At 41.1% G+C, this 23,711-nt stretch overlaps 1 protein-coding gene across 1 annotated transcript in view; it reads right to left on the reverse strand.

Annotated features, from left to right (window-relative positions):
* Positions 1-20,474, reverse strand: part of LOC134646907 (synapsin-3-like) — a 133,663-nt gene extending 113,189 nt beyond the window's left edge. Inside the window, exons 1-2 of the mRNA XM_063500939.1 lie at positions 20,337-20,474; positions 8,106-8,581 (exon numbers count right to left, since the gene is read on the reverse strand). Coding sequence (XP_063357009.1) covers positions 8,106-8,521 — 416 coding nt within the window. The 5' untranslated portion in view covers positions 8,522-8,581; positions 20,337-20,474. The remainder of the gene's footprint in view (positions 1-8,105; positions 8,582-20,336) is intronic.
* Positions 20,475-23,711: the final 3,237 nt, after the last annotated feature.

Below are 23,711 nucleotides of genomic sequence, written 5' to 3' on the forward strand. Positions count from 1 at the left end.
TACCCAAAGCATCTCATCTGACTACTTTTGATGTGGATGGGGTAGCAATCCCTCCCAAATGATCAACCCCATCACCCTCTTTCTAGGGTGAAGCCAGACACCCTTTGGAGGAAGGTCATTTCTGTCACTTGTACCTGCCGTCTCATTCTTTTGGTCACTACCCAGAGCTGGTGGCGATAGCTGAGGGTGGGAACATAGACTGACCGGTGAATCAAGTGGAGTGGCCGTCATGGCCTCCAGTAAGTTGAAACACAAAAAGTGTGCCATCTGCATTTACTGTGAGGTTTATGTACCAGAGCTGATGCTGAAAGTAGAAACGTTCTGATGGTCACATTTTGCCCTGTATGCAGAGAAAAATGTAAATGTAGGAGTGACTTTGAGGCTTTGCCTCTGATTACTAATCTCAGAGACTGAAAGCAGGTGAGCGACTTCACGTTTCTTTTCTCATGTTGTTAATTTTTAGAGCATTCTCCAAAATAAACGTGCCTGTTTTGTAAGGTATGCACTTTAAAGGGGTTTTTTCCCCAGAAATCTGTATCTAAAAGTGATCAAATAAAATTAATCAAACTTTCTGGGACGTTTTTATCTGGACCTTTTAGATGCGCACTAAACATTCCTAAAGTAAATTACTGTCTTTACCCTTTGAGTGCTTTATAAACCCAGTGGCCTTCTAATGAATTCATTTTGCACTTTCTGAACGTTTGGCCTCTTTGTGAGACAAAGCATAGATTAACAAACGCAGCGAGAGGATGTTTAGCTTTTTTTGTGCCAGTGTGTGGCCTCTGTGCTTCTTCTGCAGACAAAACAGAAAATTAAAATCCTCTTCATGTGGTTCGAGATGACCAGGGGATGTCAATAGTACTGGGCTACTCGTGAAGAAGTAAGCAGTATGCCAGCGTGGGGCTGAATTGAGCAATCAGATGCTCATATCATTCAGAACACAGAGCAAACAGACTGACAGCTACTTGGCCCGTCGTCTTACGAGTCAGCCTGAAAGAGAGGCAGCGGGAGAGGCAGAAAAGGAAGGATTGTTGGTGGTTGCGGTGATGCTCTCAGTGCTGTGTACTGCTATTGTGCATCAGTCATTGCTGGAGGCCAAGTCTGTCAGGACAGAGCAGGGTTTCCCCAGAGACCCCAGCCTCTCTGCTGGAATGCCCAGGAGGAAATTCAGCCCCGGGGGGGAAAGGATAGATCAACGGACACCCGATATGTTCACAGTGCTCTCGAGTCAGGGCTGCTCAGAAAGACTGGACAAACTATTGAGCAACCTGTCTGAAATCACAGCACAAGTTCTGGTGTTCCTATTACACTCAAAAGAGATAGCTTCACTATATTCCTGCACAACCCAATGAAAACTACAGTTTCATTTCATTTATGGACCACATGATTGTATACAAACGTCTTTTTAAAAGCCATTTATTTATGTCATGCTGGAATCTGGAATTATATTAACCTCCTAGGACCTGCCGTCCACATATGTGGACATCACATTTTGGGTTATTTAGACCAAAATACTCAATTTTGCCCTACATGGGCCTGATATCTACTTACGAGGACATTATACTGCTACTGTTCTATCAAAATTTTAAACAAATATCCTCATACGTGGCTCTTATTCTTCTTAAAAACAAAATTAAGGTAAAAAAAAAAAAATCTGGTAATTCTTTGTTTTTACATTCATCGGGCCCCAATATGCCCAAATATCAAAGAGAAATTAAAAATGCATGTCGTGGAAGAGTTCGGGTCTTAGGAGGTTAAGCACATTTAGACAAGTAGACGGGCTGGATGAATGACATGAATGAATTTTTTTGTTTGTTTGTTTTTCCAACAATCAGGTTCGGGCAGCAGAGTAAGGCAGCTGTTGTGGAAATCACATATTCCTTTGCCTGAACCAGTCACTTTGTTTAGTTCGGTTCAAAGATTGATGGCCGATGATCAGGGCAATTTGTTCCCTTTTTCCCAACTGTACATAAACACATCGCTGTCCAGCAGTAATTCAGTAAGAAAAGCTGCAAGTGAATTCATCGTTTTTCATGCAGCCTGACAATCTGCGCTGGTTGTGTTTAGTTGGGTTTCTAGCCCAAGCTATTCTCACTTAAGTACAAAATTATTTGGATTTTCACCAGTAAACATGTAATCTTTCAATTTTTCCAGCCAATACCAACCTGTAGCTAAGGCCAGGAGCTTTGGGTTATGATAGACGGTATGAGATATCAGATCCAAAAGGCCACAAAGCCTTTTTCTCCCTGGGACAGGAGTGTCCAACTCCAGGCCCCGAGGGCCGGTGTCCTGCAGGTATTGGATGTGTCCTTGATCCAACACAGCTGATTTAAATGGCTAAATGACCTCCTCAACATGTCTTGAAGTTCTCCAGAGGCCTGGTAATGAACTAATCATTTGATTCAGGTGTGTTGACCCAGGGTGAGATCTAAAACCTGCAGGACACCGGCCCTCGAGGCCTGGAGTTGGACACCCCTGTCCTAGGGCGTCTGGACCAAACCAACTGAATTGGTTATAACGTCTCATTGGGATACCTCTGGGGTGTTTTCTAGGCACAACAAGCTGAAGGGAAACTTTAAAGTAGGCCCAGTCTACTGGAGATATTACACATCTTAACTGTCCTGGGATCATTTTGCAATCCCCCATCAGAAATTGGAAAATGGCGTAAGCAAAAGAAGATGGATGGATGGATGGATGGATGGATGGATGCCCATATACCTGCTGAATGTCTGTCAAAGAGCTAAAGTTGTGTTTTTTAGCAATTGCACTTCTTCCATACAAAAACCATTACGTTAGCTTCTAAACTTGTGACCATATACAGAATAAGCTCGATGTTTTTCTATGTAAATACATGAAAACCACATTGCATCTATTTAGAACGCGATGTTGAAAGACCATTGGACTCCTGGGGCTTAAAAAAAAATCAAGAGTACATCATGAGTCAATAAAGGGTCATAAAGCAAATCATAAACCTGGCCAACGCAATTGGAACTCTTATCTTCACTTTGTCATTTGAGCAACCTAGAGATTTCAACAGCAAAGCAGCACACAATACATCACTTTCCCAACGGTTATAAATGAAATACAGCGACAAGGTTTAGTTGAAGACATGTTGCAAAAAGAGCAGCCAAATTTTTCCCCCCTCAATCTGCATCTGAGAGTCGAGCGTTAACTGTTCGACTGCTGGCTGAAGTGGCTCAAGACTCAAGTCGACAGCCACCTCCTGAGCTGATCTTGAGGACATTCACAGTCACCACTTCAGTGCTGGTTCAGTTTTATTGTTAGCAGGAGCACCATGGCTGACACTCTTAAAGCTGCCATTGGTCAATGATAACATGCAAACATACCAGAGAGGAGCTGGAGATGAACATTTATAATCTCCTGCAGAATGAGTAACAGTTGTCTTTACTCTCAGGACATCCATCAAGCAAATTCAAGCTTCAAATCAGGGATGTCCAGCTCATGTTACATGCCTCATGCAGCCCACTTTGATCTTAATCGATGAAACTCCTTTCTCTCAGTGTAAATAAGTTTAACTAACCCCTGAGACATCTTATCATAAGAAAAAGATGCAATTTCAAAGGTACATCTACACAATGAAGAAATCCTGCTGCAGTAAATGAAAGATCTGTCGGTCCAAAGTCCAAAATTTCCTTCACATTTCCAAAGTCATCCAGTGGCCCAAACTGGAGTTCTTGCCAGGCCAATTCAGGCCCCCAGGCCTCATGTTTGACACGACTAGTCCAACAACAGTATCAGTTTCCATATTGGCTAAATGGCATTATATGAAGAAGCACCTGTAGCCTTCGATGGATGTGATGTTGTTCAGGCAGCTTTGGAGCCAAGTTTAGGTATATTCACTAACAATGAACATCAGTGATAACAGTCCGAAGTGTTAAGTGAATCTAAAAAAAATCATCTTGAACTGGATATTAATTATTGATTAATTACTGCTTTCAGTCTGTTATCTAAATGGAAAAGACGTGACCTTCATCTCTAGAGATAACATGAGAGGTCATACAGTCCAGACTGGTTTGAAATGAAATCAAAGTGATAAGTGATAATGTAAAGACTAATACTCTGAGAACATCTGTAGGCTCAAACGCTACAAGACTGCAGGAGGAAGTGCTTCAGATAAAATTTATAGTCTATCAGATAACTCCATCTGCTGGTCAAAGCTCATCACTCCTACAGGAAACATTGAAGCGTCAAGGGAAGTGATAAGCAGCTGTCTATGAGGCTTTTAGTAAGCTACAGTGCCACCCAGTGGTTAACTCAGGAACAGTTCTACATTTAGCAGCGTTTAACAGCAGCTTGACACACTTTGAATTCACTAGTTAAAAGCAATATCATGTTTTCCTTCTCTATTTCCTGACACTGAATGAGACTCTTTGCCCTGTGAAGTGACATCCATGCACATTTGCATTGATAACCAACAGGATCACTGTCTCTTTGTCTCCTACCTCTGAAGACATCCTAGAGTAGACAGAAATGCAGTTTCCTCTTAGAGCACTTAAATTGCAAAATGCTGAAAAGTTATTGCAGAAAATGTGTTCAGCGATGCCAAAAATAAGGCAGTGCCTACCAATATTTAAAAAAATAATGTGTTATTAAAATGTTGCTTGGAAGCTTTAAGTAAATCCCTTTTATCAAATTGAGGGTGGCTGGGTATGTGAGGTCTCCTGGCCAGGTTGCCAGTCTGTTGCAATGTTTAAAAAGATGTAAGAAATGATTAAAAAATGATGTGTTTCTACATCTCACATGTGTAGGTGTTATGCTGGATTGCTTAAGGCTTCAAAGCAAGCTGTGGCATCACAGAAATCCTGCTTGTGCTTAAAATGTGGGCCTTAAACTCAGCACTGTCGTGTCAAACTGTGCAGAAAGAAGCTCAAACTTTGAATAAAAGCTGCAATCAATAAATAACAATAAGCAAAGCAAAACTATGGAGCATAGATGGACACTTGGACTTCAAAATCGCAATCCATCACACATAATCTAACCCACAACAACAGTGCCGCAAGCTATTTTGACAGAGTTGACTCATATGATCAAAATGTGAATACTAAAATCTCGTTTGAAGGTAAGGTTTAGTTACCCTGGATTGCTTTATATTGCTCAGATGTTCCTGTTGCTGCAAAAGCTCACAAAAAATAAATAAATCAACCGCAAAAAACTTCAATTCTTCTCTCTTTATTTCACTAACAGAGTTGGTGAAAAAAAAAACCCCGCTGTTCTCTCAAACAGTGAGGATGCTCCATCAGAGTGGCTGAATGAGCTTTTGTGCCTCAGAGGGTGGATGATCCCCTGACGACTCATTTCAAAAACACCAGGGTGTGAAAAGAAATGGGTCCTCTTGGGATTGCAGCCAGCCGGCTTAAGGAAAAGAGGCCACCCGGCTTTGCGGGAAATTGAGAGCAATCTTGGTGCTTTTGACACGGCTGTCAGTGGGGCGCTTTAATTTAGGGATCATTTTTAGACCCCTGCCTGATCTCCTTAGTAGAGGATGCCTCCGCACATAATGATCCCTACTAATTCTGTGGGTGCAGCTCGAGCGGCTAGAAATGGCTAATAACAGCCCAGCTGAGGTCGGTCTACCAGCAAATGTCAGGCAACAGAATAACAATTCATGAAATGGATGAGTGGTTTATTGATTCCGTAAGACAAACACAATAAACTGGCTGCCGTGTGTCTTCACTGCAGCTCAGGAAATCAATTCCTTCGGCGTTGGGAGTAAAAGGCAGCTGAAGTCGGCTTCAAAAATTCATGTATGGGCTGTCAGTGAAAGAAGAGCTCATTTCTTCTGATTAAAGCACAGTTTTTTTCCTGTCACATTCCATCGTTCCTTTTCCTTGTTACCATGACAATTTTAATTCCAGCAAAGAACGCTAATGCAAAAGCCAGCTAAGACCAAGGACGTACGAGTCTATCATAAACAATAACGCGTCTCACTTCATTCAAACTGAAGCACAAGAATGTTTTCCATTTGGCAGGAGAGTAGAAGGAGAAATACAAGCTATCAAAGTTGAACTTTTTTTAATCTTAGCAATATCTTCTTTTTAGATGCTAAAGATTTTGGTGGCTAATTAGCTTACTGACAATGAGATGTTTTAAAAGTAGCATCTTAAAGGAATACAGATGTTTTTCGAAATACACCTACTTGCTTCCAGACAAGAGTGTCGGATTAGTACTACTGTTAATATCATTGCGTTAAACGTATGGAACCGGAGCTAGAAGTAGATAGCCTAACTTAGCATAAACATTGAAAACAGTTAGCCTAGCACTTTTCAGAATTACTTGAATTATACGAACTACAGTAACAAAAACAATACACAGCAGGAAATTGTCACTTTATATTTTATTTATATATTTATATTTATTTATTTCTTTATGAATAAAAACTATATTTTGTCAGTTAGCAATGCTAGGCTAGCTGTTTCTAATCTTCAATTTACTCTAATGCCTAGGGATGGGTATCGAAACCCGGTTCTTGTTGAGAACCAGTTCCCACTGTTTCAATTCCTTGGAATTGTTTGGCATTTTTACAAACGATTCCCTTATCGATTCCAGTCGCCCCGAATGACATCACCACGTTGCGGAGCATCATTTACCTGGCAGGAAACACGGCGCCTACGCACCACAAACGCTCAAAAGTTTGGTTATACTTTACGAGAACGGATGACAACAGGGCAACTTGCAATACTTGCAAAATAGATATTTCATTTAAGGGAGGAAACAATACGAATATGCAAAAGCATTTGCTCACAAAACACGCGATGACCTTAAATGAATGTCATGTTTTTAATTCCGCTCCGGACTCGTGAATCTCAACCCAGCAGCAGCGGTAACGTTTGCACGTCCTCTCCCGTTAATGCGGCAGGTAAATAATCAACTAACAGTGCATATTATGTTAGTGCGATCTGCCTTATTACAAAACCTGCCATTACTGTGCGTTTAGGTGACCATGATGAGAGAGACAGACAGAGTCTGGCTGGCAGTTGTCGCTGCAGTCTACCGGTAGCGTCTCCTTTCAGGCCAGGATAGACGAATGTCACCGAGCAGTGACTAAGTTTGTGGTAAAAAGCTTGCACCCATTTGCCACAGCAGATGCCCCCGATTTTCGGTAAGTGAATGTGTTTAATTGTAGGCAGGGACATTACTGGATATTCTTGTGTAATTGCTACAGAATAATTTATATTATACTTTGTTATTGCTACAGAAGAATATTTATTTTATTATTTTACATTTACAATTTTTTTTCCTGGGGTCCCTGTGACACCCCATTGAAGAGCCGTAGGCTGTGGATCTCTTAAGTTCTCACTGTTGGGTTTGTAAGGCCATGTTACTCCTAAATTTCTATCTTGTTCAGAGAGATAGATATAAAACAAAGTTCTAAGCTAATCGACCTTAATGTTCTCCTTTTTTAAAAAGAATCGATAAGAGAATCGATAAAGAATCGAATCGTTAAACAGAATCGAAAATGGAATCAGAATCGTGAAAATCTTATCAATACCCATCCCTACTAATGCCAGCTTAGTCCAGCTTCACTCTTACATCCATGACAGCAGTCCTGTTTTACAAAGCATGTACACTTTTTCTGTAATTATATACATTTTAAAAACATGCTAATTTATAGTTTAATAATCAAACAGTCAATGTAAAGAAACCTTATATCAGGGTAAACTCACTGAACATTTTATATGTCTTCCAGCTGTAGACTTGCTTTTAGAAGGCCTGGTGATGTATCAAAGAAGTTCACTCTAAGTTTGAACAAAGTTTAATTTGTAATTTGTTAATTTGCCATGTCTACCTGCAGATACTACTATACACTTTATACAGCAGTAAGAAGGTTACTTCCACTTAACTGCTCATTGGTTTTTGTGATCCACTGTGGAAATTTTAAGGGAAGCACGACTTTAAATGACATGGAGGAGTTCTAGTACCCTGACAAACAAATCAGTCACACTTCAGTTCATTATTTGCTGGAACTTGAAGTGATCTCAGATGAGTCATTTCAGACTTCAAAGAGCAAGCACTGTGATGTGAAATGTTTTCTGCTCAAATATAAACTCACACTTGTGCTACTACATTAAAAGGCTTCTGCTCACCAGTCTGTGTGCTGATCATCAATCACCAGCAGGATCTTAGGCTTGCGTATCACAGGCTTGGCTGGCTGAACACCTCCTGCAGAGGCGCCTTCAGCAGCCGCCGCCGCCGCCGCCGCTGACTTAGCATGCGCGGCAGCCGCCACGTTCTGGGCCATCTGTGCACTCTTCACCACGCTGGAGAAGGAGCTGAGGAAGCTCCCTGAGCCTGCGGCCGGACCAGAGGCTGAGCCAGAGGATGCGCCCGAGGCTTGAGGCTGGCTTGGGATGCTCGGGGGCTGCCGCCTCTCTGTGGCTGGGGAGGCAGGAGAAGAAGTTGATGAGCCTGGCGGGGTCGGCCTCTGCAGATCCATCATGTAGCCGTTGGGGAGGTTGGCCACAAAGCTGCTGTCTGACAGGCGCCGGCGAAGGTAGTTCATGGTGATGGGCTGGTGGGTCAGTCAGGCCAGAGGTGAGAGGGAAGAACAGAACCTGTAGTCCTGAAAAAAAAAAACAGAAAAAAAAAGAAGAGAAGATTCAAAACACAAGAAGTGAGCTCAGGCTCAGTTTTTAGTGCTCTCTATGTCTGATGTTGTGTTAGTCCAACATACAAGCTACAGCAATCTTTGCTGGAGTGGTTGTCTCTTTGGTCGCATTCTGAATTGACGTATTCACAGAAAATCCCCCAGTGCTAAAGAAGCATTTTAACTTCTTCTGGGTAATTGCTTGCAGCCAGCAAAATTAATGTTTTGATTCAGACTAACTGCTCTAATCAGCCATGTTTCCTGCTCCAGCAGGCAGCTAATCAAGCAAAAACAGCTCTGATAAAAACGTACAAAATGAGTTTATCACACAGTTAGCGGCTAGATGATGATCATGATGGAGGATGTACTAAAGCACAGTGACAATGATAGTTATGGCACAGACAACTGTTTGGTGCTTCCCTACACCGAGCAAACAAGGTCACAACAGAACAACGAAGTTTCAAACACCCTTTCTCAAAATGAGTGCACATTAACAGGATGATGCAAACTTGACTGCAGTTCCTCAAATGGCAGCTTGAGGTTTGCTCCTAAATGAAGTCAAACTCAACACACTCTTGTGTTAAAATGTACAGTTTTAACCAGGAAGATAACTTTTTTTTCCTTCCTCGTCTAATCGTATTTCTCTGTCTTTAACTTCCAATATAAAGCACCATGAGGTGACAGTTTGGTGCTTCACAGATAGAATTGATGAAAGGGTGAGTGAGATTTGTAGTAGAAAGAGCTTTGGGCACTTTCTCTATTAGAGTGGAAAAGCACTATGTAAGTACCAGTCCATTTACCATGTATTTAATTATTCTCGTCATTTAGCTTTATACATATCTATTAATAGCGGACTATCTCATGAGCGTCCTGAAGCTTTGGTATAAAGATTTAAAAAAAAAAAAAAAAAAAAAAAAAAAAAAACAGGAAATGCTTTCTCGAGATTAGTTCTGATGATAATATATCAGTAGTGTGTTTACAGTAATCCAGATGATAAGACACTGAAAAAGCTGTCAGGCTATGAATTTTTTAACACAGCCTAAAGTGAGTAAAAGATTATCAGCAGTATCTATGGAGAGTTTGAGTTCACTGAGCAGACTACAGTATATGGCATGTAAGCATCAGGATTAGATGCTGAGGCACAGATGAATCTGATCCAATATTTAAAAATATGATGCTTCTCTGCTTTTCCATGTTCACACTAATCAGACCTCAGGCAAAATGAACCACAGATGGAAAGCAGTGTCACATCGATGAGGATGAAAAACTAGAGCTGCTATTACTGTGACACTTCAAAGTTGTTCCACTGTGATTTTCTTTTTTCTTATAACAGCTATGAATCTGTTAAACCCGATTTGCATAAGATCGAGTTACCCATGCCGGGTGGGACAGAAACCGCTGGCAAATAATTCAGCGACGCAGCCGTGATGATGCAAAGTTGGAGGAGATTCATAGCTCATTTCTTTGTAAAGCAGACAAGAGTCAGTTGGAAAAAAACAGTTATATAACACATGGAACCCAGCGAGGCAGAGGAGAGACATTCAGGCAGATTAGCCATCAAACTGCAGTGAAGCACGCACGCAAGCGGAGAGGAAAAGAAACCCCTAAACCTGATTAAAACTAGGCTGCTCCCACTATAAATGGAGCTTGGATTAGATGAAAGTGCATTTCTTATTGTGGCGTCATGTCTCAGGCGGATGCGCCCAGTGTTTGTGGCTGTGTTTTTGCAAAGGGAGGAGAACCTGACAAGCCTGCAGACATAAGAGAAGGATCTGGAGCAAATGTTACATCTTGACAAGTTATTGTAGTCAGGTTATCGCCAAAAGGAAGCTTTCTGTGAAACTTGCAGCTGTTGTCTGATATTGCTAGGCAAGAAACTGAAGTGAGACCTGAGCTGCACAGAAGCTGAACCGTACTATTCTGCTTAGCAGCAGCACAGTTTACAGCTGTTAGCAGTGTGATAAAGCGGCACTGGATCTCTCTGAGAGAACACTGAGCTCAGAGACGAGTAACGCCCTATTAATATCAGTCAGGTTACATGAATTATTACAAAATCTAAATACAGCACAGTGTCCACAATGACCTGATCGTTTTCATCCTAAGGTAAGAGTTGCACTCTTTTAACTCTGTAGACAAAACGTTCATTGCATCATCTGGCCATCCAGCAAATTAAAATACAGCATTCACCATCCACTTAGCTCTAATTTCGTCTTCACTAGGTCCCGAGAAAAAGATCGGGCCCTTAATCTGCTAATTATGCTCCCCCGTTAGTGACTAACTTTCACCTTATTGCTGTTCGCTGCTGGGCAAATAGCATACAGTGATATTATCATGGCTCCCTGCTAGAAAAGCAGGGCTGCTGAGAGTGAGAGCAGTGACAATGAACCACAACACTGAAGTACAAGGTCGAAAACTAAAATTAGCTATAAAAGTCTCAAAAGTTCTCCACAAAAGTGTGTGAAGCTGTAAAATATATTTGACTTTTTTCATATTACAAAAAACTGAAAGATTGTTAGTGTAAAAATGTTGATTTTTTTCATAGACATTTAAAAAGTTGCTCACTGTAAAGCAATTTTTAACATATGGTACCGAGGGAACCCCATTTCCTACAAAATGCTGGAATACTGAATAAAATCTAAATAAAAACAAAATCATAAATCTATCAATCTTTCATTCACAGTAGAACATAGAAAACATATCAAGTGTTTAAACTGAGGAGAATGCTTTGCAACAAATTTGGTTAAATGGCAACAAGTTTGTGGCAAAAAGTATCTTAGAGGCAAATTTTCCCAGAAATAAAGACGAGCTGATGTTTATCAATTTGCAAAAAAACCTCCATCTACAAATTGTGGAACAATTTCAGAACGTTCCTCAACATAAAACTGAGAAGACTCTGAATAGCTCATCTACGGGTGTTAGGGTGCTTGGACCTCGACCCAGTGTTTTGTGTGTTTGGTTCTTTCATTTTGTTTATTTGATTATATTCTAGCTTTCTTTGTCTAATGGGTTACAGGACTGTTCTAAGCTTAGGTTCTTTGTGTGTTTATGTCAGAATTTTAGTCTTCTGGTTTCTGTCTGTGTTCCATAGTTGCCGTCTCCCCTGTCAGCTGTATCCTCTTGTCAAGTCCGTGTCTCTGTGTTATGTTTCCTGTTTGACTTTGAAAGTCTGTGTCTCATATTAATGTATCTGGGTTTGCTTCCGTTGTCTCGTTAGCCCTGATTTGTCCCAGCTGTGTTTCCCTCCTGTCTCCCGTTCCCTGATTGCCCCCTCTGTGTATTTAAGCCCTGTGTTTTGTTTGGTCTGTGTGGTGCTCTACCCTCATTCTAGGCTGGATGGGAGCATCCAGTTGACATCTTTCTCAGAGAAGGCCTTGCATATTTCACCAAGATGATGCTAACTGAACTAGCCTGTCTGCAGTCCAGACCGATAACCAACTGAAATCGTTTAGAGTATCATGAACCAAAACTTAAGACCTCCTCAGCTCCCAGAAGTTTACAGACTTTTTGAAGATGTGTTGCTGACATCAAAATTAACATGAGCTAATGGTACATTTTCTCAGTTTAAACATTTTATATATTTTCTGTGTTCTGTTATGAATAAAATATGGCTTTATGATATTTGCAAAATCAATGCTTTCGGTTTTCGATTACATTTTACGACGCCTTCGACTTTTTGGGAAGTGGGTTTTTATAAAATATGGACATTTTAAAGCCTTGAGTGTGTTTTGTTTTACCTGATGCCATCTTGGTATTTTGAAATATTTTTGATTGCATTAGGACGAGAGGGTGAAGAAGTAAGTAATGGGACATAAAGCACTGCTAGATTTAAAGCATTGCTAGCCAAGGTACCTAATGCTAGCTACCTTGGCTAGCAATGTGAATTGTAGAGACACAAATATATGTTATGCATTGCTAACATATAAAAGTCCCTCTAGCAACATAGATAACTAAAGTACAGGGTTTGAAGCCTGCCTCAAGTGGCTGTTTAAAGCATTGCAGATTTTGGCACACTGGCTTTGTTTTCAGCATCAAAGTCTGCGGCTTGAGACTGATACACATTTACTCTCTATTGAATATACAGCAGCATGAGAATGGAATCACAGTCAACAGTGTCCTTTCTTTATGACAGTCATAGAAATACTGAATATTATGAGATTAAGACTTTATTGTGTATGTTTCTGTTCTGTGTCCTGTGTACTGTTTGTTTGTATATGTGTCTTTTTGCTGCTGTTACAACCAAATTTCCCCTTGTGGGACAATTAAAGGATTATTCTATTCTATTCTATTCTATTATTACTTGAATTTAGGGGTTGTTGCCCAGGAGTATATTCTGGATTAGGATCCCAGTTGTCAGTAGGAACAGCAAAACAGGAGCTGTAATAAGCTTTCCAGCAGTTAAGCTTAACAGTGTATCCTACCACCGAGTGATGGGCATCCCCCCATGGACTTATGCTAATATGTCAACCACTGCAAAGTTTATACAATGCAAACAAGCCAGGTTTCAGTCACTGAGAACCTTCACAGACATAAGCCAGGTTTCAGTCACATTACAGTAAAAGAAACAGCAAAAGCAGGAGCTAGAAAACCGAGAGCATAAAGAGAACAGCAAACTGTAGCAATTACAGGCATAGAGTTACTGACTGGCAGCTCTGTCCTCTTTGTAACGACTTGATCTCATTGAAAAGATGAATATCACTATCTTTACACTTGTGGCACATTTCTACTTTTTCAACTACCCCCTCAGCAAAGTTTCCTCTGTGCCTGAAGTTATAAAAGCCTTAAAGGTTTTTCCTCATCGTTCTCTCAGCAGTATACCCGCACACTGTTACTCCTGAACAGGTGGCAACACTGCTCATGGGACTCTAGCAGGAAGTAGCAGAAACAGGGTCAATCGCTGGTTATTGCGGCAAAGCCTGAGTTTATACTGAAATATCCAAACATTCAAAAGCTTGAATAATTCTTAGGTGAAATAGATGATAGCAACAATGCGGCTGTTATGCCGAATCACATTTGACACAACGGCTGCGCTCGCTGTCGCCTGAGTGGCAAAAATCAGCAGCATATAAAAGACATATTAGAGAAAACTCTAACAGCCAACAGGACTTTGGCTCAGCAATAATCAAAGGCTTAGCTCCATAATGAAGGGGAAGGAGAACGATAATGCCACACCATACTCTGGACCCCCGCTGATGTACAGCGTGCGTTTTTCTATATTTAAAAATCTCGAAATTGACGAGGAGAGAGTGCGGCAGACCCAGCAGCCTTCCTTCCTGTTCTTTCCTCCTTCACATCCTGTCTGCGAATCTGTTACATCTAGCACATAATCTGAACGCCTCTTCTGTGAATTTACACACCAAAGCCTGCTAGAAGTGTTGACTGAGTGATGGAAGACATGCAGCAGTGCCACGTCGTCTTCTTTGACCACTCCACAGGCCTACAGGAAGTTAAGAGCACGTGCCATATATTCACACCGTGCCATAAAGACTACTTGCTCCCTGCTAAGGTTTTCAAGTGCCTGCCTCTCCTAAATGACAAAGTGTGGAAACCTAAACCGTGTGTTATCTAAGACCCTAACTGCTCTTAACTTCCTTCTTAAGGCTCTTACGGGAGCGTACAGCGCCCCTCACACCCCAAAGCCAAACACGAACACACGGACAGATATTGTCTGCTAAACTGGAACGAGCTTACAGGGATCAGTGCTCATCTCCCCGGTGTGCAGCGTGTCACCACGAGCAGTGGAACAAGGTTTTAATTATTCATGACAGTCTGAGGTGAGTGGCTGGGGGTTGTAACGAGAGAGAGCAGAGCATAGCTGCCTGGACTCGAGTCAGAGCGAGGTATATGAAATTAAAGAGAGCAGAGAGACAAAACGCTGGGAGAAAGAGCTGGCTGGAACCTGCCCCGAGGCATTCTGGGGGATTATTAATAAATGTGTGGGAATCGGTGCCGTGTTGATGCTCATGATGTTACTATCCTGGGGCCATACAGTAAAAATTCCTTGGTGGCAGGCCCTGTTGTCATGGTTACCATAGATCATATTAATATTCATCGATCATCATCAGTCAGTCAGTCTCTCTGTCTACCCGTACACATGTGTTGTTGTTTCCTTTGCTGTTTTTGGAAACAAATCGGTCAAACTTCTCAACGCCGAGCATCTTGATCTACAAGGCAGACAGCCATGAAATACGCCGGGCCCATTAAGGTTTATCAGATCCTTTCAAATTACCTTGACCTCTTCTGTAGAGCCATCCTGTCTCAAGCCTCAAAATCTAATTAAATCACTGCTGTTTTGTTGCTTCAGACCAATGCTCTCACCCACCTCAAGCAAAAAAAAATTAAATACATATGTTTTTGTTTTTCCAAAGTCGAGTCCCAGGCTTCGTTACTACGTCTGGCTTTTTTGGATTTAACTATAATACTTCTTTACACTGTATTAGATTACCTAACTTCTCCTATTAACATTTAACCCAATTTTGATTTTTGACTTTGTTATTTCTGCTTTGGAAAAACCAAAACAGCCTGTCTGTAATTTTATTTTTCATATATAATGGACATGTCGTGGACATCTTTTATTGTAATCTTTTGATACTTTTCTGTGCCTGTGCTAGCTGTAAGCTAGTAGCAGCTAATCTAGTCATCTGTCAATAAGTCAGTCCACCTTTGGGGTCTATTCAATTCCTTTTTATTTATATAGTACCAAAGTTAGATACAAGGTGCGAATCTCATTGCTTGTAAAAAGATAAACTCATGTTTTCATCCAGTATGACATGTTTTTCTTTGTCTTTCTGAGCTTAGCTAGCTTATTCAGAAGCAATGGCTGCCTCCTGCTAAGTATGGCCTCACAATCATTAGAATCTGAATCTGAATACTTTAATAATTCCTAAGGAAATTATGTTGGTTACAGTTGCTCCAAGACAGTAACAGTAACAGACTAAACTAATTAATAATACAAAATGTTACAAAGTTTACAATATATACAAATGGCACAATTATAAATATCAAGAATATTACAGAGGTGAAATATAGATGATTGACACTTAACTCTGACCTGTGAACTTTGTCATTTGCTATTTTACTGTAGAGCAGCGGTCCCCAACCCCCGGGCCATTGACCGGTACCGGTCCGTGAGTCGTTTGGTACCGGGCTGCGAGAGTTGAAATCGTTAATTCGGTTTCCCTCTGTCTTTTCCTGTGTCGTAGTTGTGTGTCTTATTTTAAAAGAAATATTTACGCATTACCATAGCGACCAGAGAGCATTAAGGGGCAGAGAGGAGGACGTTACTCTCAATGTTGATGCCGCATTTCAGATGCTGCTAATAAAGTTACATAATTACACAGTGAATTCGCGTTTATTATTATATTTACAAAATACCACAATTTATGTCTTGGTCGTATCATTTTATTTTGTTGTATTTATCTGCGACACCTTAAAGGCCGATCTGTGAAAATACTGTCTGACATTAAACCGGACTGTGGCGCAAAAATGGTTGGGGACCGCTGCTGTAGAGCATGTGCAAAAAGGCTGTAACTACTGCAGTGTTTACAGTGTGTTAGATGGAGGAGGTGTACAGGGAGATGGCCACAGGCAGGAATGATTTCCTGTGTCGTTCAGTGGTGCTTTTTGGTAATCTCAGTCTCTCACTGAACGTGCTCCTGTGACTAGCCAGCACGTCATGGAGTGGGTGGGAGGTGTTATCCAGCATTGTCCTTATCTTGGACAACATCCGCCTCTCCAACACCACCCCAAGGGAGTCCAGCTCCATCCCCACAACATTACTGGTCTTGCGGATCAGTTTACTGAGGCCGTTGGCATCTGCGACCCTCAACCTGCTGCTCCAGCATGCAACAACATAGAACATGGCACTGGCCACAACAGACTCATAGAAGATCCTGAGCAATGTCCGATGTTGAAGGACCTCAGCCGCCTCAGAAAACAGAGACGACTCTGGCCTTTCCTATAGAGTGCAGTGCTGTTTTTAACCCAGTCCAAAGCTAGCGGTATTTCCTATTATATGGCTCCACAAGCTAACACAATCAGACTGTTAATGCCTTTGAGCAACGTTTGGGAAACTAAAAATACATTTTCATCTTCACTGATCGTCACTGCTCATGTTTCATACGTTTGCTTAGCTGTAAATGCTGCTAACCGTTCGATGTTCCATATGTACGCTGTACTTTGCAAATAACAGAATTCAGAATATAACAAAACAACAGCATCATCACATAATCTGCACTGTCTTCTCAGTCACTTAGTAACCCACGCTTATTTTACGTACAGCTACAAGCAGGGCAGAAGTCCATCTAACTAACACGCCAACCTTTCAGGAAACAGGGATGTTTGCATGACTCATCTTTGTGTGCCTAGCACTCCACCACCTTTTTCATGTTGCTACTAGGAGTGCACTAGGAGGCTATGGAGCCAATGGAAAAAAACAAAACATCTCTACCAAGCTGTCATTATCATACAATAACAACATCAACATAAAGCTCTGGAATAAATAAATTACTTCTGTCTCAGTCTGATATGTTTAATGCACAATATTAAACTGGTTTGATTATGATGGCATGACTTTATTGGGCTGTATTACGTGACCTCATAAGGAGTCCATTACCGAAATTGCTACATAAAAAAGTAGATTAATTAATGGTAATAAATACATATATAGTGTTCATACTCAATACAGAATGTGCTCAGAGCAGAAAGTGTTCTAAGTCCTAAATATCAGCAGTGGCATTTGCTATCAGCTAAACTGTTATTTATGCATACATACATATATCCATCTTTATACAGCACTGGCTCAAAACGATTTCAATCGGTCCGACTGGTAAAACCAAAACCTTTAAATCTGACTAACTTTGCAGAAAACTGAATCCTTTGCATTTGGGCCACACCAAGCAAAAGGTTTTGCCACATATTTTTCCAGACTTCGATCCATAAGAACCTCCCAATATATCAGAAGTCCAAAAATACCAACTGCACAACATTATAAAACATACTGTTAATCTGCAGTATCTTTCTCTCCCTGTACGTTCTCGCCTCTGCGGCGGCCGAGACGTTTACAGCAAAGATGGTATGTTGAGTTGCTGTGGGAGGGTGCGTGGACGCCTGCTGCTTAGTTGATCAGCCATCGCAAAACTTGCAAAATGGCAGCTTGTGAAGACACTATTAGCCTCTAGGGTGTTGATTTCAATGCACCAAAATGCTAACATGCTGCGAAATGCTTTCAGTGCACTGCCTCTCCTTTCTACCAACTTACTTCCAAGCAAGACATTGTGCCAAGACGCAATTTGGATAATGGGGACATAATTCCGATTAGGAATACAAAATCCATTTCAAAAACCATGAAGCGTTGGACCTAAACTGAAAATCTCACTAATTTTGCACTTAGAGCACACCTAGGAGGAGCAGGAAAGTCATCGTCAAACTGCGAAACTTGATGGTTCAAGTGACACAACAGTCTCAGTTCACTATAAGTGTCTGCAGCAGCAGCAGCAGCAGCGAGGAGCCGGTGAGGCGAGGAGTCACCGCCAAGTCACCGCGGTAGTGACCGAGCCAAGCCGTCACTGCAGACACCGCATTAGTGCACGTCCACACAAAAAGGCAGGAGGCCGATTAAATGTACTGAATCGCTGCAGAGATTAGAGGTTCATCAATCCATCAATCACTCAGTCAATCTCAAACAACCTCGAGCTTAAAAGAGACGACATCTTTCAGTTAAAGGGAAAAAAATAGAAGTGTAAACACTATTCTGGCTTTCAGCATTTCGTATAAAGCTCCAGCACAACGTAATCCAATACACCATCCATTCCCTTCATATCTGAGCTATGACCAACAGGTTGTCAGTGAATCATTTCCATAATCGCAGCATCAGTGGCATATTGATTCATTCAGAACAAGCCTCCACATTACTACAGCTTGTTTCTCCTAGTCATTTCACAAACTGCTCTATTTTCTGCATTAACTTTGACACGCGTCCAGTAACGCCGGCTGATTAAGGACAAAAAGGTCACTCTTATCTTGCAATTCATCTTTTAGCCAGAAAACGTGAATCATTAGCAGCTGCAGTCAGCCTTTCATGCTGAGGAGCATCTGCTGGAAGGGAAGCAGATAACTGCTGATGGACAGAAGGCTTGCATCTGCCTCCTGATGACCTCATTACTATTTCATTGCGTTTATTTTGTAGTGTGGCGTCATTGGTAATAAATATTAATAACTAAGTTGTAATACTGTATACATTGTGCAGCACAGAAGTGCATTACAATAAATATGCATGTTTGTTTGCAACACTTATAGACCAGGAAATTTTTTTTATTTACTCTTTAAGTGCTTTTTTTTCTTGCTCCACAACAATTAAGCTCTCTGGGTAAATAAGAAAAACACTGGGTGTGGTATAATCTGATCTGTAACCTGGCAACAAAAACAAATAACAGCACCGTCATCATTCATCTAAATCAAAACATCATTACTAAACTCTGATTGGTGGACAAATGTATCTGAAAGTTACCTAGACAACCAAAACGTGGAACGTCCACTAGTGACCAGCTGTCAAAGCTTTAGCATCCAGCAAATCGCTTCCAGTGTGGATACAGCCTTAGCAACAGGCTAGTAATCAAGATGGTGGTCGCAAGCACCTCTGTGCTAGCAACTGGCTAGCATTTAGCAGCTAAAAAACTACACCTAGTTTAAATTAACAGACACAGAAATAGAGTAAATCTTGGACCAGAAGGCCAGAAACAAATGATGTTAAATTATTCTTCTGACCAATATCAGGTTTTTCAACCAATTGCCAATATTTACTTGACTCCGAATCAGCAACTCTTTTTCTTTTTCTTTATGTTCTTAAATGTATTTAAATTTATTAAGCTTTCATATAGCCAGTAACATTCTGTACTGTCATCATACACATACATCACGATAGGCTAATACTGGCTAGCTGGTGAGCTCTGATTTGTATGCTAAGAAGTCAAAATAAAAATGTCAATTTTCTGTGCTGCGCTCGTTGCTGCCCCCAAGCGGCCGTAATAGTTACTGCAGGTTTAAATTGGGTTAAAAGCATATATATATATGATTTTTAATATTATCAAGCTATTACCTAAAATAATTAAAATACCTTAAAAAGTAAAATCTAAAAGTTAGCTTTTTACTTTAAACCAGATTAGTGACAAGTAGCAGCTTAATTAGGACTAAAACAGGCTCTTCTACATCAGTTTCATGTCTCTGAATGGGAACCACACACACACACACACACACGCACACACGCACACACACACACGCGCACACACACACACACGAGTTAATGTAGCCTGACATCTGCCTTAACACAGCACTAGACTGGCCACCCCCTGGTCACAGTCATGACATGGATAGCCCCTCTCCCCACCTCCCCTCCCTTACAGCGGAGGAGTGACTGGACTGTAGGCTGCAGAGACACGGCTGAGGGAATCCCTGCACAGACCTACTCTATATTACACGAGCTGCCAATTCAAATGAGTCTGACACAGCAAAACGCTGCGTTCGTGTAGCCAAAACACATCTTTTCCATCGGAGCGATAATAATCAATAAAACATGATTAATGCCCAGGAAAAAAATAAGCTTCATTGTGTGAAGCAGCAGCTGTTCTCTCCTAACAGAACAACCCGCAGCAGGAAGCACAAACACCCCGACAAAGGCTGGGAACAGAAACGTGGGCATGATGCTGAGAACCAGAAAGCGCAAACACGCACAATTTACCTGAGCGGCAATTGTCAGTTATCAGCAAGTGTCGAGCGATGACCCTTCTTCTTCTTCTTCTACTGATGCTGCTGCCTCTTCTTCTTTTGCGCTCAGGTCCGCGGTCCTCCTCAGCCTCCCAGCCAAGTCCCCCCTCACTCTCTTTCTCTCACTCTCTCTCCACAATGCATGCTGGGAACGTGAGGGGTGTAGCGTATTCATTACCGCAGTCGGCCCTGTAAGCTCATTGGTCGGATAATTATTTCTTAAAATGAAATGGAAAAATAAATTAAAGAAAATTATATTTTAAAAAATGTTCTCGTGTGTTTAATTCAAATATCCCTTTTAATATTTTTTGATTTTTTTTAAATTAATCATGAAATGTGTATTTAATGTAGAAAACATGAACCTGCTGATCCATGTATTCAGTTTGCTGTATTTGTTAATCTCTTAAAGTTTGTTATAACAAAGGATGTCAGCGCATATAGAGAATGTGCAAAGGGACACTTTGACAAAGAGAATCACCATGGTGACGGTGACACTGCAAAAAATCTTAAATTGTCTAATATTTCATTGCTAAACTTATGTGAAATAATGAAACACACACACACAGACACAAAGTGCAACATTTGCCCCCGAAATGTAGTGTAGTGCCATGACACTTTTACATCTTTTTTACTTTCCACAATAATTTTGCAACTGGGTTTTTCTGAGACCTGCAATCTAAATGTGCCTGTCTTTAAAGGACTTTGGGTCAACGTCTGTTGTTTATATGCTATAAATATAATAGACATGAAAGTCAGCACAAAAAAGTTCAGACTATGTTCAGTGGGCTACAAACTGAACTTGGAGGATAGAAACAAAGTACTGATCTTACTGCGGTGGTATCAATCCAAGAAAGGCACTTATGACAGTAAGTTCACTGCACTGAGATTGCCTCCACAGTCACCAGATATAAATCCAATTGAGCACCATTGAGATGTGGTGGAACAGTAGATTCAAATTACAGATGCCGAGCTGACAAATCTGCTGCAACTGTGGGATGCTGTCATGTAAACTTGGACTAAAATCTCTGAGGAATGATTCCAGCACCTCACTGAATCTGCACACAAAGAATTAAGGTGCTCAACTTGCCACAACCAAAGTCTACAGCACAGGTGTCCAACTCCAGGCCTCGAGGGCCGGTGTCCTGCATGTTTAAGATGTCCATCACAGCTGATTTAAATGGCTAAATGACCTCCTCAACATGTCTTGAAGTTCTCCAGAGGCCTGGTAACGAACTAATCATTTGATTCAGGTGTGTTGACCCAGGGTGAGATCTAAAACCTGCAGGACACCGGCCCTTGAGGCCTGGAGTTGGACACCTCTGATCTACAGGTATGTACGCTGCCCACACGTGACCAATAAAACATCTACTAATGCTTCGATGATAGGTAGCCTCCCAACATACCACCACTTACCATCATCACAACAAAATATAAATGAAGAAACCAGTGGGAAGATATTGGTGATGCTGATATCAGCAGTGGTAAATATTTGATGACAGCAAAAAAAAGGGATTAAAAGCTGACCCCCTGCCTTTTACTGATGTAACAGAGAGTAATAACGTCACTGATTTCTTTTAATGACCGACTGTCTGCAGACACGATGCCCAGTTTGTTTCACTGGGGTCAAAACAGAAAAAGCTGATGCAATAAGAGTAGGTTTCATCAGTTTGTTATGCAGAATGCTTGCCTCATAATGACTCTGCGCTCTCTTCAGTGAGCACGCCAGACGGCAGCATCACGGGCACAAAGCTGGATTAAGAAAACTTTTAATGAATTCAGGGGTAAAAGTGTGAATGAATGTACAAATCCCAGGATTGTTTTGGAGCTAATTACACTCTAATGAAAAGCAGTGGTCCATCTCCCAGCCCTCTGGATGCAAACGTTGCAATGGGATCTAATTAACGCCACTTTTTTATGTTGCACTGCAGTAAAGCTCTCAGCACGAGCTGTTGATGGTTGTTTACAGATGTACACATGAATCAGCTTTTGTATGTATATTTTATGCTGCTTTGTTTCAATTTTAAGCCTGTTTGACTTTTTTTGTTCCTTTAGTTGTATCAGTGACAGTTTATGATCCAGCCTGCTCTTGGTCATAAATCCATTGCTGCCCTGGCTCAGTTTTCCATCAGTGAAACAGCTGTTGCAGACAAGAACAGAGGAGGCTGCATCCCCAAAGTGCAGTGCAAATGCTGTCATCAGCTCACAGCAGGATACATCTGTACAACAGCTGAACACAAATACAAACTGACATGACGGCGCAGCATCAGAAGATTGAAGTCTCTGTCTCACAGCAGTGGCACTGTTAGTGCAGTTTTTGCTGTTTTGGGCTGTTTTGGGGGTTTTTCAGATTAGATGTATAATGAAACTGTGGATTGTGGAAAATGACCAAGTGAGTTGTTTAATACAGTTACAATGACATTTTGGGGTTAAGAGACCTCCAGCAGACGTGCAAATGAGTAAAATGTGCATATAGTGGAACCACAGACTGTATATAAATCATGGGTGTAGCTGCTGTGACGTCATTCATGGTGTTGTTTTTGATATAAAGTCAACCTGGGGGAACTCCAGGCATCGAGGGCCGGTGTCCTGCAGGTTTAAGATGTGTCCTTGATCCAACACAGCTGATTTAAATGGCTAAATGACCTCCTCAACATGTCTTGAAGTTCTCCAGAGGCCTGGTAATGAACTAATTATTTGATTCAGGTGTGTTGACCCAGGGTGAGATCTAAAACCTGCAGGACACCGGCCCTCGAGGCCTGGAGTTGGACACCCCTGCTGTAGAGGAACACCTACCAAACTATGCAAAGACTGAATGCTGATTGGTATAAAAGATGGCTTAAACAGGAAAGGGGGAAGAAGTACACCTGAGAAGCACTGTGTTCATTGTTTCTAATCCTCAGACTCACTTTCTTTAAGTTTTATTTCTTTTTGTGGAAACTGCGAAAAGTCCTTAAAATGATATGCATTTACTGCAATAAATTAATTAACAAGGATGTCTACAGGGGTTTGCTATAGAGTGTATATAAAAGATGGCTATAACATTTTTTTTTTAAAGAAATGCCTTGAACCTGCATTCTCTCTAACAGCCAGGAGGGGATGACTTATAATGACTTCTATTACAAAAAGAATTCCATCTGCAAAGACATATTTAGTAAATATTTTAACACTGAATGCATTTTGAAAATTGCAAAGAATTTCTGGATTTCACGGATCCAGACTTCCTGTGTAACCTATATACACGTCCAACCTCTTGCCTTTTTTTGAAAAATTCATCCTCAAAAAATGCACTATGATAAAAAACAGGACGTTGACAGCGATGATGAGCTGGTCCTCATGTTCAGAGAAATGG

Source organism: Pelmatolapia mariae, linkage group LG17 (assembly GCF_036321145.2).
Source record: "Pelmatolapia mariae isolate MD_Pm_ZW linkage group LG17, Pm_UMD_F_2, whole genome shotgun sequence".
In the NCBI taxonomy this organism is placed as follows: domain Eukaryota; kingdom Metazoa; phylum Chordata; class Actinopteri; order Cichliformes; family Cichlidae; genus Pelmatolapia; species Pelmatolapia mariae.